Here is a 15,887-nt window from a genome sequence, read left to right on the forward strand (position 1 = left end):
TGGAGACTTGAAGCGATTCACCTACCAGATGTTGGCTTAGCGACCAGGGACACTACAAGCCTATTTTTAGCGATTAATTCTGCTGAGACAAATGCAAGCTAAGGTTATGGGCATCAACATTGAGTAACACAAGTACAATTTATATTGCGATTTGATGTAGAACATTATCCATAAATGAAGTTTTTCGTGAAATTGCAATGGTAAATTGAATTGATGTTGAATTTTAAGCTATGTGGGTTCACCGAGTACACCCGCGGAAGAAACAGGCGGCCTTTCCCAATTGAGCTTAGCTCAACCATCTCGTTGTCTAGAACTAGGTATTTCTCACAACATGATTCGTCTAAATGTAAACATGGCCACCACTGACTGAAACCGTGTTTCCATTGATCCAACTGGCACCAGAGCTAGCTAGGAAGGCAACAACATTAGCCACCTCTCCGACAGTACCGTGACGTTTTGCCGCACTCGGCCCATTGACTTGTGTATCCCGAAATTCATCTGGAATGTCTCCTCCCTCGACACTAGTGTCAATCTCACCCAGGGCCAAGTTGTTGACTGTCATTTTGTATGGGCATGCGAGTTCATGCGCCCACTGACGTCCCAAGCATTCCAGAGCAGCCTTGGTGGATGCGTATAGGGAGAGATTGTTGATACCTATACGAGATAGTCCCGACGATCTGCAATGTTTTGTGAGTTGCTTGCCAAAAAAAGATGTTTAGGAGTACAAACATATTGATTACTCGGCCATCTTTTTCGGCGATATGAGGGAGCAAAGCTTGCACAAGAAGATGTGGTGCACGCACGTTGACCATGTATTCACTTGATCGAATTGTTAGTTTGCAAAGCAAAATGGCATGTTTTAGGGAAACTCTTCAAATGCTTACTGATCAAATAATGCCCCATCCAGCTCTAAGACTGGTAAAAATGGAGGATATGATGCAGCATTGTTGACGAGAATGTCAATCTTGCTGACATTGAGTCCTTTCAAAGCCTGGTCGATAACACGACGTCCAGCGTCCAGCGTCGCAAGGTCAACTTGCACCAGGCAGGCCGCACTCCCTAATTCACTAATTTGACTTGCGACTTTTTCAGCTGCCGGAGTACTTTTATCGGAGTGGTACACAATGGCAACGTTGGCACCGCGCTTAGCAAGTTCCAGAGCAATGCCAGCTCCGATTCCACGTGAACCACCAGTCACTATGGCGGCTTTCCCTTCGAGGGAGATATTGGGGGGAAGGTTAAACGAAGTCATTGTCAATTTTCTTAGTTGAGTAGACTGATTGAGGAGGAAACTGAAATCTGATGGAGGAGTAGAATTTCAACACCTTGGGCTTACTGAAAAAGTATAAAGCCACGTTATTATGAATCTTCACGAATGACATATGCTACAAAATTCATCTGTGAATATCCACATGGCGTGTCCCTTGCAAAGATAGCTGAAGTGTTTCTGCATTGCATATCTTACGCAATGCGTGTTCCATCGTCGTACAGAGCCATCGGCGGCAAGATCATGCGCGATGTATCTTTCAACTCACTCGACGCTTGAATGAAGAATGCAGAATGATCTGGCCCTGCAGAGTACTCGGCTGCTGCTTAAACTACATGCGCACTACTAAAAGGACATTTTGTAAATCCTCCAGACAATTCAGTATTGGTTGTTCTCGTATCATTAGGCTACATTGCCATAAAATATGCTGTGTGATGTAACGTTGAAGTTGAATATTGAATAATGAAGAATGGTATGATATGCTTGAGTCAGTTCCTGTCAAATGATCTGCCCCCCTGGTCTAATCGGCTGCATTTCTCCACCCTCTCAGCTCCCCTCTTTTTCCCCACATCCATATTCCCCGTCCACTATCAGCTTTCACTAGCAAAACTCGACTCTGAATTATCCGACTCTCGAAGTTCTAAGTCCTTCTAGAACTCACATTCTGAGTGTTTCCATCAAAATTCAACAGTAAATGAGTCGCGTTTTAGGCTCGCTCTACCCGTCACTAATGAACGATTGAGCTCTGACGCGGTCATTTAGTGAACGCAAGTTATGCGGGATTTTTGATGAATTTCCTTTCCTTCACGTTGATTGGACTTGCCATTGTAGGAGATCTCTGCAAGAGACTCACTAACTCGAACATAGTCACCGTGTATTGCGAATCACTAGTATGAGATCGCGAGTTTCTTCTAACTTGGGTTAGGTACAAACATAGATTAGGAAAGTCGTTTTTTTCGGATGTAGATTGTGAATGCGATGGACTAAGACCGATCAATCTAATCCAAAATAAGAAAATTTCCCTTAAAGGTAACCTGTTGATATACAAAACCACACAATATAATGTGTTAATCTCATAAATAAAAGATATACTGAAATAAAATTATGCTTTTAGCAGATTTACTCATTCAGTGCTATACATAATACCACAATACTCAATAAAAATTGAGAGTCCTATCACGCACTATCTCAAAAATATTACATACTTACTGTCAAATGTGATTCATGACTTTGGTGTAGTGGACCCTACATATGTGACCAGCAACAATTGCATATTCATTGTTGATAAAGGAATGCATTGAAAATTAAAGGGACGATTAGCTGTCCTACCCTTTTCTGTTTCCTCAACTACGCTTCTCAAACAATCTTTGCGCTTTTTTTCAATTCCACAAAGATGGGCTCCACCGTGCGAGAAAGTACTTGCTATGATTCGACCTATCTGGCCGAATACTACGACATCTGGACAGGTACGCGCAATGACACCAGCTACAACTCAAATGCGCTCATCCAGATGGTCTATAGAGCACCATCGTCACATATTCTTGTGCTTGATGCTTGCACTGGCACTGGCCGGCTGATTCGGGCAATCACTAGCTATGCGAAAAATCAGTCTGACATTTCCCTCGCGAATGTGGAGTTCATTGGACTCGACAATGAACCCCATATGATTGCGCGAGCGGAGAAAATAAATTCAAAGCTACCTGTTCAAGCTGGCTGTCGAAGCATAACTTGGCTTCTGGGCTCAGCGCTGGATATGTCGTCCCTTCCCGACTTTCAAACAAAAAAGGTTGACCTTCTCACGATTGGTTTCGGGAGTATTTCGCACTTCTACCAACCAGGTCAACCTGAAAAGTTCCTAGAAGAGGTGGCTCATATCTTGACTCCGGGAACAGGAATAGCTCACATCTCGATTGTGAGCAAGCTTATCGCAGACCCAGAGTTGGGTTTGGATAAGGATATAACAGATCCTTTGCCACCTAGTGAACATTCCAGTGTCGAGTTTCCAGGTGTAGTTTATCGGGAGAAGGTGGTAGAAAATGGCGTTCAGGGAAATACTTGGCGCGTGGTTAGAGACATTGAGGTCTGGAAGGATGAGACTTTAATCGAGAAGAATCTGGACACAGCTTTGTTTCGTGTCTGGACTGAGAAAGAGTTGAGAGAATTGGTTTCTGGAGCTGGCTTACGAGTATTAGAGATAATTCCCCAGGAGGTAGATACGTTATTTGTAGTGGGGTTTTGAAGTTTTGTAGCTACACGCGAATAAAATCAACATATATTTTTCGTGCAAGTAACCTGGAATCATTTCAATGCACAAAGAGTTGATTGATGCCCAATGTGTACATTGAATTGCCGATCAGAGCAGAGAAATATATATATAGACACTCCCTTTTCAATTTTTTGCCCAAATTACATATCATTTTCAGAATTCCTTTCAGTCCGCACACGGTTACTCACTATGGGAAGCATCGGCGAAACCTCGGTGCTTAGAATTAAATCCCCCCATGACCTCATCAAAGATTCCTGGTGTCGGATCCTCGATCTAGACGATGAAGATGTTGAGCCCGACTCCAACTTCTTTGCCCTAGGCGGAGATTCTATAGATGCCCTAAAAGTAGCGCGGCTGGTCCAGCAAGCTGGAATAGCCCTAAACGTGAATCTAATGCTTCGTCATCCTCAATTTTCGGAGATGGTAAAAGCTGTTTTGGAACAATCGCTACAAGAAGTGAAAGAAATCGAACGCCCCGAAGACGCGGCCTCTACCCTATTCATTCAAATCCCGGAATCTCGGCAGCACGAGGTTCTCTCCTCAGCGGTGCAACAATGTCACATTTCTGAGTCGGAGATAGTGCGCCTATTTCCCTGCACACCGATGCAGACTGGTCTTGTGGTCCTTACAGCTCAACAGAATGACCTATATTGGGCCCAACAAAGCTTTGAAGTACCGATTGACTGGCCAGTTGCCCAGGTAGAGGCTGCTTGGAAACGGGTGGTCGAGGCGAATGAAGCACTTCGCAGCCGGATTATACAGCTTTCTGATGGTACTTGTTATCAAGTGGTACTTCACTCAGAAACCAGCACAATGAATGAAGAGGCGAAAGGTGGTAATAGCAACCCCCCATTTGGACAGCCTCTGTTCTATTGTTGGATAAAGCCAGGACGACTTCAATGGCGTGTCCACCATGCTGTCTACGATGCGTGGTCACAGCGGCTGATATTTAACGCGTTGGTAGATGCTTATCAAGATCCAACCAATCCAAAAATTATTCACCCTCCTTTTTCATCCTTTGCTGGATATCTGGCGCAGATGGATTTGAGTCAATCTCTGAGCTTTTGGCGCCAGCAATTGCATGGCTTTGAGGGACAGTCATTTCCCCGGCCTCTAGCAACGGACGAGTCACGAGATCAGGCCCATGTTTCGATGGAATCTACATGGGGCCAGAATCAGCATCATCTCGGGTTCACTGCCGCAACGGCCATACAGACAGCATGGGGTATTGTCCTTACACGCTATAATGAAGCTTCCGATGTTGTTTTTGGGGTAGTAAGCATGGGAAGAAGCGCCGCAATTGCGGGTGAAGATGTCGCCCGCATCATCGGCCCGACAATTGCTACTGTTCCCTTTCGTTTGCAACTGGAGGAATCTACCACCGTGAAGGAATCTTTATCGGCTACACAGTCGCAATATGGAGACTGTTTACCCTACGAACATGTTGGTTTGGCACACATCTCCTCCCTGGGGGATTCCGGGCCAGCGCAAGCCTCCCGCTTTCAAAGTCTTTTGGTGATACAGCCCGAAGAAGTTGATGACAGTCCTATCCATGAGATATTGGATGACCGACGAGATGATTACATGGAATATCCTCTGTCACTTGAATGTTTTCTCGGCTCAAATTCTATTCGCCATGTAATCACCTACAGCAAGGCCGTCATGGGACGCTGGGAAGCAGAACGACTCCTTGAAAAATTTATACATGTGCTAAATTGGATCCTCCAGCCATCAAATCAAACATCTCTTGTATCAAAACTAGACATGTGGACCGCGAATGATGCTAAGATCATGCAGCAGTGGCATTCAACCCCTATCGACTTGATCGAGGAATGCATTCACACGTTGATTGAGCAGCGTTCAGTTATGGGCGAGTGGGAAGATAGTCCTGCCGTTTGTGGATGGGATGGCGAGTTTTCATACAGTCAATTGCTCTCGGTGTCGAAGCTGTTGGCTCGACGTCTCCGTGCTGCTGGCGTGGGTCCAGAGATTTTGGTGCCTATAGCCTATGAGAAGTCCTGCTGGACTCTGGTAAGCATACTCGGAGTTCTTCAGGCGGGCGGTGCGTTTGTTCTGCTGGATAGTGGACTACCTGTAGCTCGCATGCAGACTATGATTTCTGTGGTACAAGCTCCTTTAATTATCTGCTCTGAAGCTCTTCAATCCAAAGTATCCGGCCTAGCAAATCGAATACTGTGCCTGGATTCTGTGATGCGGAAAGAGCTGCTACAGGAGCAGCCCACGAATCACATAGATGTCTCCTTATCCCCTGGTGTTGCGGCGAATAATGCAGCCTATGCCGTTTTCACATCTGGCACCACGGGAACTCCAAAGGCTGTGGTAGCAGAACACCGTCAAGTTGCTACTGCATTCCATGCACAGGCTATGCAGGGTATGTTCCAACGCAATCGTCGTATGCTGCAAGTCGCGACCTATAGTTTCGACCCATCAATTGCGGACATGTTGGGACCACTGTTCGTGGGAGGAGTAGTATGCATTCCGCGAGAGGAAGAGGTTCTCACCGCACTAGCAGGCGTTATCTCTCGGTTCCAGGTAGACGTGATTGATATTACTCCATCAGTAGCTAACATCTTGGACCCGCTTGAGGTCCCGAATTTAAAGGAGTTGCGTCTGGGTGGAGAGGCTGTAACTGCGGCGCAGCTGAAACGATGGACCAAAATACCCCATTTTCAGTTTCACAATAGTTATGGTCCCAGCGAATGTTGTGTCACCGCGGCGCTGACTCCACCGCTACATCCATCAGTGAACCCCTTGAATTTTGGTTCTCCTGTCGGTTGTCGCATGGTGATTGTGCATCCTGATAATTGCAGTCAGTTGGTGGCAGTGGGGCTCGTAGGAGAACTCGCGATTCAAGGCCCTATCGTCACTAGAGGATATCTAAACAATGCAGATGCCCAGAAAAGAGCATTTGTTGAGGTATCTCCATATGAAACTTTTGCAGAAGCTACACCACCCTGGGCGTCAAGAGTTTATTTAACTGGAGATCTGGCTCGATTTGCACCAGATGGGTCTGTGATTTTTGTTGGTCGTAAAGATCATCAGGTCAAATTGAATGGACAGCGCATTGAGCTTGGAGAAATTGAAGCCACTGCCACAAAAATCGAAGGGTTGGAAGAGGCTGTCGTGATGATCATCAAGAGCAATGGCCGTACAGAGCTGGTTCTAATTGCTCAGTGTAAGAATGATTCCATATCACAACTAGGGGGCGTCCAAGACAGCAACATCCACAACATCGATAGCTTGCAAGAGATGAAGGTACTAAATCTCCCTGATATATCTGCCACTACCCTGCGGCAACTTGCGGCAATGCTACCTCCATATATGGTGCCGGCCGTATGTGTTTTTACAGACCGCCTCCCTTTATCACTGACTGGTAAGACGGATCGCAAGGGACTTCAACAGTGGATAGAACAACAAGATCTCTCGCCATGGCGAAGAACTATCGCAACAGCTACAATTCCGGCTGCTGATACTGTAGCCCGACAACTTAGCCAGCTACTGGAACCTTTCCTGCCGGATGGGTCTATTGAAGACCCAGAGAATCCTCCTGATTTCGCTCCCGTGTCAGCAGGACTAGACTCAATTCGCATGGTCTCGTTTGTGCGCGCGATTAACCGCACCTTTGGCATTCTCTTACCACTAAGTCGGATTCCTCGCACCATGCTGCTCACTGAGTTGGCCATCGTGGTGAAAGAATTAAAATCCCGGAAAGACACAAACGAAGAAGAAATAATGGAGAGTGAAGATGTTGAACCCATGCTTCGTGATCTTCAGAAGGGGATCCCATACCATTTTGCACCTGGCCCCACGCCTCCCTCCGCTATACATAACGTCTTTTTGACAGGTGCAACAGGCTATGTCGGGACTGCCATTCTCCAAAGACTCCTATATAATCCTTCTCTCCAAAGAGCTTATCTTCTTGTTCGAGCAAAGGATGCAGCTACTGGACTCGAGCGTGTGCGCGCTGCAGCCATCAAAGCCGGGTGGTGGGATGAGGCTGTACATTCTTCCAAAATCCAAGTTTGGTTAGGAGATCTCTCCAAACCAAAACTCGGCCTCGAAAGCACCCAGTGGGGACAGCTCGAAGGATCCTATGCACCCACCAATGCATCTCAGATTACTGGAATCATTCACAACGGAGCTCTCGTACACTGGCAGTACAGCTACTCTGAGCTCCGAGCAGCCAACGTAGATTCTACTACACAATTAGTCTCGATAGTGACACGGAATCCACACATTGCCCGCTTGGAGTATATATCCGGAGGTGCGCAATGGGATCCATCTGAAGAGGAGACTGTTTTTTCCACATCCACACTCCAGCGAAAGCTGCACGAGACAAACGGTTACGGACAATCGAAATTGATCGCCGAGCAGGTCGTAGCAGCAACGGCAGCACTGCAAAAATCAGAGGGAATACCAGGGAGTCGACTTGGCATCCTGAATCCGGCTTTAATTATTGGTGGACCAAGTCATGGTCATGCGGCTAACCTCGATGACCTGATCTGGAGACTCATTAGCGCATGTGTGCTCGTGGGCGAGTACTACCCCGAGCCCGAGGAGTGGATTTACGTTTCTAGGGCAGAAGATGTTGCTGAGATGACTGTAAATGCCTTGATTAACCCCACGGTGATCAGGAGGCAAAGAAAAATGCTGAACGGAATTCGGGTAAGGACTTTTTGGGAGGCGGTCAATGCTGCTCTTGATACTCCCTTGCATGCCAGCGAGACTTATGCTGTCTGGCTTGGTAAGCTAAATGGATCCTTATCCGAATTTGGTGATGAGCATCCATGTTGGCCTGTTATAAATGTCATTGAGACGATGGGCCCAGGACTCCTTAGCAGTCCGGCTCCTGTGTGGACTGACGCCGATAATTGGGAAGAGATGGAGCGGGTCATGGCTCACGCCGTTACACTAAATGTAAAATACTTGCAAGACCTTGGGTATCTTGGAAGGACTTGGTCTGGTAAAGACTTTCCTGGGGGCTTTAGGAGGAGAAGTTGAAATCTTTGTGAGTTTGCGGGGAGGCAGGGTTTGTGTCCCACATTTCTTCGGAGAAATCTTGGCATTTTCGTAGTCAAATTTCATTTGATAAGTGACTACCTATTTAAAGTTTATTTTTGGGAATTAGCTTTCTTTCGTCTTGATTTTGTTAGACGTTAACTACAACATTAGTATATCAGTCTCGTTCATTGAAATGCCGATTAGTCATTTTTGTTTCTGAACGAAAAAAAAGGGAAAGACGGAATCACTTCTATGGATAGAACTAGACGCTGAGGTCCTGACTGGTAAGGTTATTATATTTTGGAATAATAATATTGCCATAATTTCCAACGTTATAAGAGATCAAAAGATCAAATTTTGTATTAATGTTCAAGTCTGAGTGACCGTTGTTTGATTTGATATCGAACATTGAAAGAATATATAGGTTTGGTATTCGGCTTCCGCGTCTAGCTAGACCTCGGAGCGTGTCTCTATGTAACCGAAAAAAGCGGCGGAAATTGAGAACCATTTCAAAGATATTTTTTAATAGATTATAAATTCATTTCAAATTAAATATTGAAATTTGAAAAAAGCAAATGAAAATTTGAGTCTTTTCTGTATTACTATTAAGTGTTTTTATTATTTAATATTATATTAAAAAAAGATCTTAGTTGTTGGAGTTCTTTTAAATAGTGATCAATTTCCGCCGCTTTTTTCGGTTACGTAGAGCGTGTACCTCGGTCGCCTCAAGAACTCTGATTAGCCAATCTCTGATACGAAAAAAGAAAACATCGATGGAAGAGGTCTGTGTTGTATTACGATGTACCAGTTCAAGAATTCTCTGCATGTAGCCTGCCCTGCTTCTTCATTTATTTTTCTTGCCGAGCTTGCCTCCTGATTTTAATCAATGTGGATTGGTATTTGACACCACACTGCCTGGTTCACTAACTACATCACATTCCCTCGAGACTCCTCTAACCTATGTAAGCGTCGTCATATCTTGAAAGGCATATTTGAACGCCGATCACCTAAGATAGTCATCCAATGAATGGTCGCAGCCCGCTTTAGAATAATCTCATGCCCTCCAATCGGACCATGGCAAGAGAGTATCAAGAAAAAACAAAACGAAAATGTTGGATTCACGAAATTAGGCACCAAATCTAGTCTCAAAGAGAGAGAAGATGTCGATTGGGTATATTAAATACTACTAACGTGGAGATGAGAGGATGAATTTCTATTCCGATATTCTGATGTTATCTTATTTCTATATATAGTTTAAGAAGCTGTGTTGACAGATGTGATGACATAGGTAGCGGAATCAATGTAGTATGCCCGGGTAACATTAACTACTTGCATACGAATCCATCCCAAGAATTGAAAGCTTTCTCACAGTCCATTTGATACTGAGGCAACCCGGCGGCGTAGGTAAGCAACTCGCGTTTCTTCCCAGGAATATTTCCACCCAAAAACCACGAGTCAGGAGAATCGAGGAATAGCGTTCCATCGAATTGAGATTTTACGTGTTGACTCCAAGTTTCCTGTGCAGCGACAGTGGGCTCAACAACAGTGCTTCCTTGCGCTAGTAGCTGTTTAATCGCATCACAGATAAGCCCACACTGCACCTCGATACCGATAGGTCCACTCGAAAAGGACAATGGACCCTGAGGGCCTGCTAGAAAAAATAGATTGGGATATCCATTGATGGTCATTCCAAGATACGTCTTCACGCCGGACTTCCACTCGTCCTTCAAAGGCTTTCCTTCGACACTATGAAGCCCCATATGAGTGAGTCCGCCAGTAATCATATCAAAACCTGTGGCTAGGGCAATGATATCGAGAGGGTAGAATTGACCATCAGTGGTGGTGAGGCCGTCCGGTTGGAAAGAGTCAATGGAAGTGGATCGCAGGTCCACTAGATCAACATTGGACCGATTGAACTGGTCGTAATAGTCAAGTTCACAGGTAGGTCTTTTCGCACCCATAGGATGTAAAGGCTCCAGAGGCGCCAGGAGATCACGTTTGCGTGGATCCTCAATGCGTGAACGGACCTTTTGAGCCCAGAAGTCGTACATCTCTCGGTTTGCGGCACGGTTGATCATTACATCTTTATAATTACCGTAGACGTAAGGAAATCCGCCAGTCTTCCATAGATGCTCGCGGAAGGCTTGTCGCTCAGCTGGATCTTTTGTATCAAATGTGTTGGTTGGTGCGAATTGATAGTTCACGCCGCTAAGATGCGTACGGCGATAGTGACAGAATTCTTCGTGGGTCATTTTGGGATCTTGGAGCCAACCTTCTCCGTGCATAGGTAGGGCTGTGTTGGGGGTACGTTGGAAGACAGTAAGATGATCTGCTCGTTTAGCCCAGTCTTGCACTATCTGCAACCCAGAGGCCCCTGTGCCAATGACCGCGGCTCGCTTGCCCTTCAGCTCAAACCCCTCCTCTGGCCACTCGTAGGAGTGAGCCACTGTTCCTTTGAACAACTCAAGTCCGGGGAAAGAGGGGATGTGTGGTACTGTGCCGGGTCCAGGGCAAGCAATTAAAAATTGACTGGTGAACTGACTGCCGTCTTCAGTAGTTGTGTGCCATCTATCGCCCCGAAACTGACCATGCGTTACCCGAGTGTTGAATTGAATGTCTTGTTTCAATCCCAATACTTTGTCAAGGTATGCAAAATATCGTCTCAGTTCCGGCTGCGAGGGGAACTTCTCACTCCACTTCCAGTTGTTCCAGATTTCTGGAATTGATAGAGCATAGAATGGAGCTTCAGTGTCGACTCGTGCGCCAGGGTATCTGTTCCAAAACCACGTTCCTCCCAGATCTGATCCTGCTTCTAACACAAGACATCGGTGACCCTGTTTTCGGAGATGATAAAGAAGAGTTACTCCGGCAAAACCAGCCCCTACAATGATAATATCATAGTCTGGTGGTTTGTTTGTAATTACGGCCATGTTTCTAGCAGAGGGAAGAAAAGTGTGGAATGGTGGTGAAGTTGAGATGAAAAGAGATGGATTTATTTTTTAGTCTATGACTTCCTCCTAGGAATCTTGCCACATATTTATTTGACAGGTTACAAGCATTGACAGCAGTTAGCGTTTATGTACGAACTATGGGCTTCGATGCAAGAACTGCATTGTCACCTGCAGACTAGTAAGTTGGTTCAATCGCCACCCCAAGGCAGGACGTAGCATTTTACTAATTGCGCTAAATACATTTCAAGTAGGAAGAAGCCGATAATGCAATTCGAATCAAATTTGAAGTAATTTATGCACATATATTCAGTTGTATCTCCTATAGCCTATCACATACTACATCTATCATTGTGCTTCTACCCTCCCACCTCATTGCTTCAATGGCTGGTTGGACTTCAGTCCAATCTGGTCGGCAACCTCGGTGTAATTGTGTTGCCACAATCCACCTCCCAGTGTTGGGTACTGAGAGCGCCAGGCACACATTTTTTGTGCCAGTGGGGTCATGCTCTCTATAACATCACGAGGAATCATAAGCGGATAGCATTCTTCCGGTGTGAGGTAGCTAGCTTGGAAGCACAGGGAGATTCCGCGACGCCAGAAGTCCTCAGTACGGTTTTCACCGCCACCGTGGCAAAGCCTGCCTGTGAAGAAGAAGACATCGCCAGTCTTCATAACGGCGGGAACGGCATCCTCCTCTCGGCCCCAATCCTCATAGTCCTCCATTAGGTGGCTCTTGGGGATACCACGAGTGGCGCCATTTTCAGCAGTGAAATCGGTCAACGCAGTGAAGAAACTGATCTGGATCTCATCCATCCGGGGACCCAACTTAGTCAATCCGGGAAACTCGGCTGTGTCGCGATGTAGCTCTTGAGCTTTGCTTTGAGGACCAATTTCGATTACCTGCGCTGTGCACATCCAGTAGTCTCCAGATTCCTTGCGGAAGATTGCCTCGCAAATCTGGTGCAATAGGTCGTAGTTGAGGACTTCCTCGCGGAAGGTTTTGCTGATGGTAGGTAGGTTGCTAAGTCGGCGAGTGTTGGAACCGTGGAATTGGGTAATCCACTCTTCCTCTCCGACATTTCGGTGTGTGCCACATTTGATTTTGGCCAACAAAGGGTCTACCTCTTTGTTGATTTTGGCCATTTGTTCCTGGGTGAAAAAATCCTCCACCACAATCCCGCCGTCTTCGCGGAACATCTGGAGGATCTCCTCGACGGGTGCCTTGGCACTAATGCGTCGGAAAGGGGTTGGGACACTGACTGTCATTCTGAATAGAGAGGGTAGGAAGATGGAATTGCACGGGGATGGTAATATTGCTGATGTCTCTCAACGAGTAAGAGATCTCTATTTATGTCCGGTCTCAGGAATCATGAGTAAGTATACGTCAGTGACTTTGCTAAGCATACATATGCAGGTCTTTGTGACTGCTCTCACTACAGATGTGATAACGACTTGAATCAGAGCAACTGCTTATCTTGGTGGTATGCATGCACCACGTAGTTGTTCTCTTTCATTCTGACGCGTCGCACCTGCATGATTTCAATACGGTCACTGAATTTGATTTTTTTGTGCAGGATTGTCACGACTCTATGGCCTTGGGTACCTATGCAGAATAATTTAATGATCGGTCAAGTGAATTTTCAGTAATCATCTGAAGCATTTTGATTTTACCATGGATCTATAGTGCACCTGATAATTGCAAATTTACCTTATTGGTTTAGTACAATCACCTCTCGCGCTTGGTGAACTACAGTATATTCACATGGAAAAATTTCAGCCAGCTATATATGTAGTGACAAAATCTATATATTCCAAACCCTTGCCCGTGTGAACTCCTCAAAAATTCAGCATCATTATCATATACATGGATTAAAATTTAGAAATCGGACAGGACTCACGGCGTAAAATTAATTCAAAATAGTTATTTCATAAAACGCTTTAACCTTTTAGGGAAGTTGGTCAATTTCGAGGAAATCTTTGAATTCTCGAAGCGTTGCGAATAGCTTTCCGATTGGACTAATAATCAAAGTCTTTTGAAAGTGTATTTATAAATTAAAGTATTCAACGAACTGTACGATATAGTAAAAAACTAAAAGCTTGATATTTCTTCAATAATGTACTCGAGTCAGTGCTTGCTGAACGATTCGTCACTTCTAGTTTGGTTCGGCTATCTGTCTCCGTCTCCTGCAGTCTAATTCGGCTAGCTTTGCCCCCTCATTCAGCTCCTCTTCTTCCCGCATCCCCTGTCACCGTCTACCATTAGCTTGCATCTCCCGCAACGCTAAAATTTTAAAGTTTCGAAACTCTAATAAGTCCCCCTCCTGTAGAAAGGAAAACGCGGGACACAAATGATTTGCTATCTCTTTGATATTCGCTGTCAAATCAAACAATCGAAATTTCGAATCACACATGAAACAATCATATCTATAAGCTCTCAAATGTGTTGTGAAACTCTTCTCTATTAAAATGCAAAATGGTATCGTTAAAAATTATTGAATCAATCAGACTATTAAATTCCAGTCGGAAGTTTGTCATGGAACTCATAAATCTTCTGGCCCCACTATTCGTCTGTGTGCTCTGGTTTTCGATCACTAAAACCTGCGTACCTGGCAGCAGTCTTGATCCTGAATTTCTTCCCAAAGTAGATAAACACAATGTTACCACCGAGTATAACAGTAGTTATGATTCCAAATGTCACATAGACCCATGTCAATCCAACACTATCAGTCCAGGGCTGAAGAACAAAAATAAACATTGTCAAGATGGCGTTGCGGACAAAAGTCACACCCATAATTGAGTCGGCAATGATCTGTAAATTTTACTGTCAGTAATTGCTTGTGCGAGGCTCAAAAAAGAAGAAAACTCACATCTGTGTATGCATCGGTCAGGTATGTAAGTGCAGCGCTGCTGGTTGGAAGAACCCCGAAACAAATGATTCCAAGCCCAAAGGCCGGTACAAGCCAGTTGGCGCCGTTGTTCAAACCAATTCCGAAAATAAAGACACCCGCTGGGACAAATGGTGCGAAGGCGACAGAAATCCAAAGACGCATCTCAGGCTCAAAGACACCGCCATTTCTTTTGGCGAGGTAAAGAGAAACATAGTCACTCAAGAAGCCACCAATCAAAGTCCCTAGACTAGCACCAATGAAAGGTGGAAGGCCCATCAATCCAATCTGAGTAGGATTGAACTCATATGGGGGAAGTGTCATGTATGATGATAGGGAGGTGACTGGAAGAACTATGCAGGAAATCAAGACTCCATATTGAAGTGACATGAAAAAGACAGCCGGTATGGTGAATATGACCAAGAAAGGCTGGTAAGTGTGCTTGAAAAGTTGACTCAGTGGCATTGGTGAGTTCGACCACAATGCCAATTTTTGCCAATAAGACTTTTGGGGAATTGAATAATCAATTATGACCTCTCCGAGTTGAGGAGCGACGTTTAGTGCCTCTGGGTCGTTGTTGTTGACTGCCTCTTTGCTTTCCGGCTGGCTGGAGACTTGTTCAGTTTCAGTGGTTGGACGGGTAAACATTGTCTCTTCGTAACAGAAAATAAACACAACAAGGCCTGCTCCAAGCAATATAGCGAGCCACCACCACACCCAGCGCCAGCCTTGGCTCGAAGTGATGAAACCACCGGGTAAAGGTGATAGAGTAGCTCCGGTGATCATGAACCAGTAGTAGATAGAATTCACGAGTCCTCGTTCATGAAAGTAAAACATATCAGCCACTGTCATCTGAACCATCACTTCTGCTAATGCACCGACCGTGCAACTTAACAGATTAATCAACATGAGCTCTGCCACGGTCCGCATCCTGGCGTACCATATACTCATTCCACATTGAACTGCGGTGCTGAAGATATAAACTGGTCGTCGTCCGAACTTCAATGCAAACGGAACGAGTAAAAACCCGCCGATACACAACGCCCCGTTTCCAGCAGCGAAAGCGTCATTGAGTATGGCGTAACTGAAACCAAGCTCGGCATTCACTGGCGCCCAGGTCACAGTTGCGATGTCGATTCTGCTTGCTTTAGTACTTCTGTATCACATCTATGTAATAGAAGAACACCTACAGTGAAAATACCATCAAGGTATAATAGGAAATTAATATAAAATTCAGATGCTTTCTCCATCGTGGCCAGTTCTAACAATTTGATGAGATTAGCTACTTAGCATGCGCAGGGAGGCTAAGCTTTCAACTCACGAGAGGGTCATTTGGGTCGTTACTAGGCCGTGGTTGTAGTATAATATGTGAGCTTCCCTCGAGCGACGTATTGCTTGACCCAGCTTGGGGCACCATGGTAGGAGAAACCTGTTTCGCTTCCATCTTGAAAAGGTAGTTGTGCTTGAAGTCAATGTCTACATGTGGGAGGAAGGCG

General features: G+C 45.3%; 6 protein-coding genes across 6 annotated transcripts; 2 read left to right on the top strand and 4 right to left on the bottom strand.

Moving 5' to 3' along the window:
• Nucleotides 1-169: 169 nt before the first annotated feature.
• On the bottom strand, nt 170-1,379 carry EAE98_002424 (uncharacterized protein). Its single transcript, XM_038950044.1, has 3 exons — nt 885-1,379; nt 730-819; nt 170-677 (listed from the first exon to the last, which is right to left on the bottom strand). Exons 1-3 carry the CDS (start codon nt 1,250-1,252, stop codon nt 341-343), a joined length of 795 nt encoding a protein of 264 aa, XP_038813783.1. The 5' UTR covers nt 1,253-1,379; the 3' UTR covers nt 170-340.
• Nucleotides 1,380-2,660: 1,281 nt separating this feature from the next.
• On the top strand, nt 2,661-3,506 carry EAE98_002425 (uncharacterized protein; the record flags this gene model as incomplete). The annotated part of the gene is made up of 1 exon (XM_038950045.1): nt 2,661-3,506. The coding sequence occupies one exon, from the start codon at nt 2,661-2,663 to the stop codon at nt 3,504-3,506; it is 846 nt and encodes a 281-aa protein (XP_038813784.1).
• A 216-nt stretch (nt 3,507-3,722) lies between these two features.
• EAE98_002426 (uncharacterized protein) lies at nt 3,723-8,555 on the top strand (the record flags this gene model as incomplete). The annotated part of the gene is made up of 2 exons (XM_038950046.1): nt 3,723-6,887; nt 6,933-8,555. 2 exons carry the CDS (start codon nt 3,723-3,725, stop codon nt 8,553-8,555), a joined length of 4,788 nt encoding a protein of 1,595 aa, XP_038813785.1.
• Nucleotides 8,556-9,880: 1,325 nt separating this feature from the next.
• Nucleotides 9,881-11,485, bottom strand: EAE98_002427 (uncharacterized protein; the record flags this gene model as incomplete). The annotated part of the gene is made up of 1 exon (XM_038950047.1): nt 9,881-11,485. The coding sequence occupies one exon, from the start codon at nt 11,483-11,485 to the stop codon at nt 9,881-9,883; it is 1,605 nt and encodes a 534-aa protein (XP_038813786.1).
• A 390-nt stretch (nt 11,486-11,875) lies between these two features.
• On the bottom strand, nt 11,876-12,772 carry EAE98_002428 (uncharacterized protein; the record flags this gene model as incomplete). The annotated part of the gene is made up of 1 exon (XM_038950048.1): nt 11,876-12,772. The coding sequence occupies one exon, from the start codon at nt 12,770-12,772 to the stop codon at nt 11,876-11,878; it is 897 nt and encodes a 298-aa protein (XP_038813787.1).
• Nucleotides 12,773-14,066: 1,294 nt separating this feature from the next.
• Nucleotides 14,067-15,835, bottom strand: EAE98_002429 (uncharacterized protein; the record flags this gene model as incomplete). Its single annotated transcript, XM_038950049.1, has 4 exons — nt 14,067-14,315; nt 14,374-15,529; nt 15,582-15,652; nt 15,713-15,835. 4 exons carry the CDS (start codon nt 15,833-15,835, stop codon nt 14,067-14,069), a joined length of 1,599 nt encoding a protein of 532 aa, XP_038813788.1.
• Between the last annotated feature and the right edge of the window lie 52 nt (nt 15,836-15,887).

This window comes from Botrytis deweyae (genome assembly GCF_014898535.1).
Source record: "Botrytis deweyae strain B1 chromosome Unknown BDEW_004, whole genome shotgun sequence".
In the NCBI taxonomy this organism is placed as follows: Eukaryota; Fungi; Ascomycota; class Leotiomycetes; order Helotiales; family Sclerotiniaceae; genus Botrytis; species Botrytis deweyae.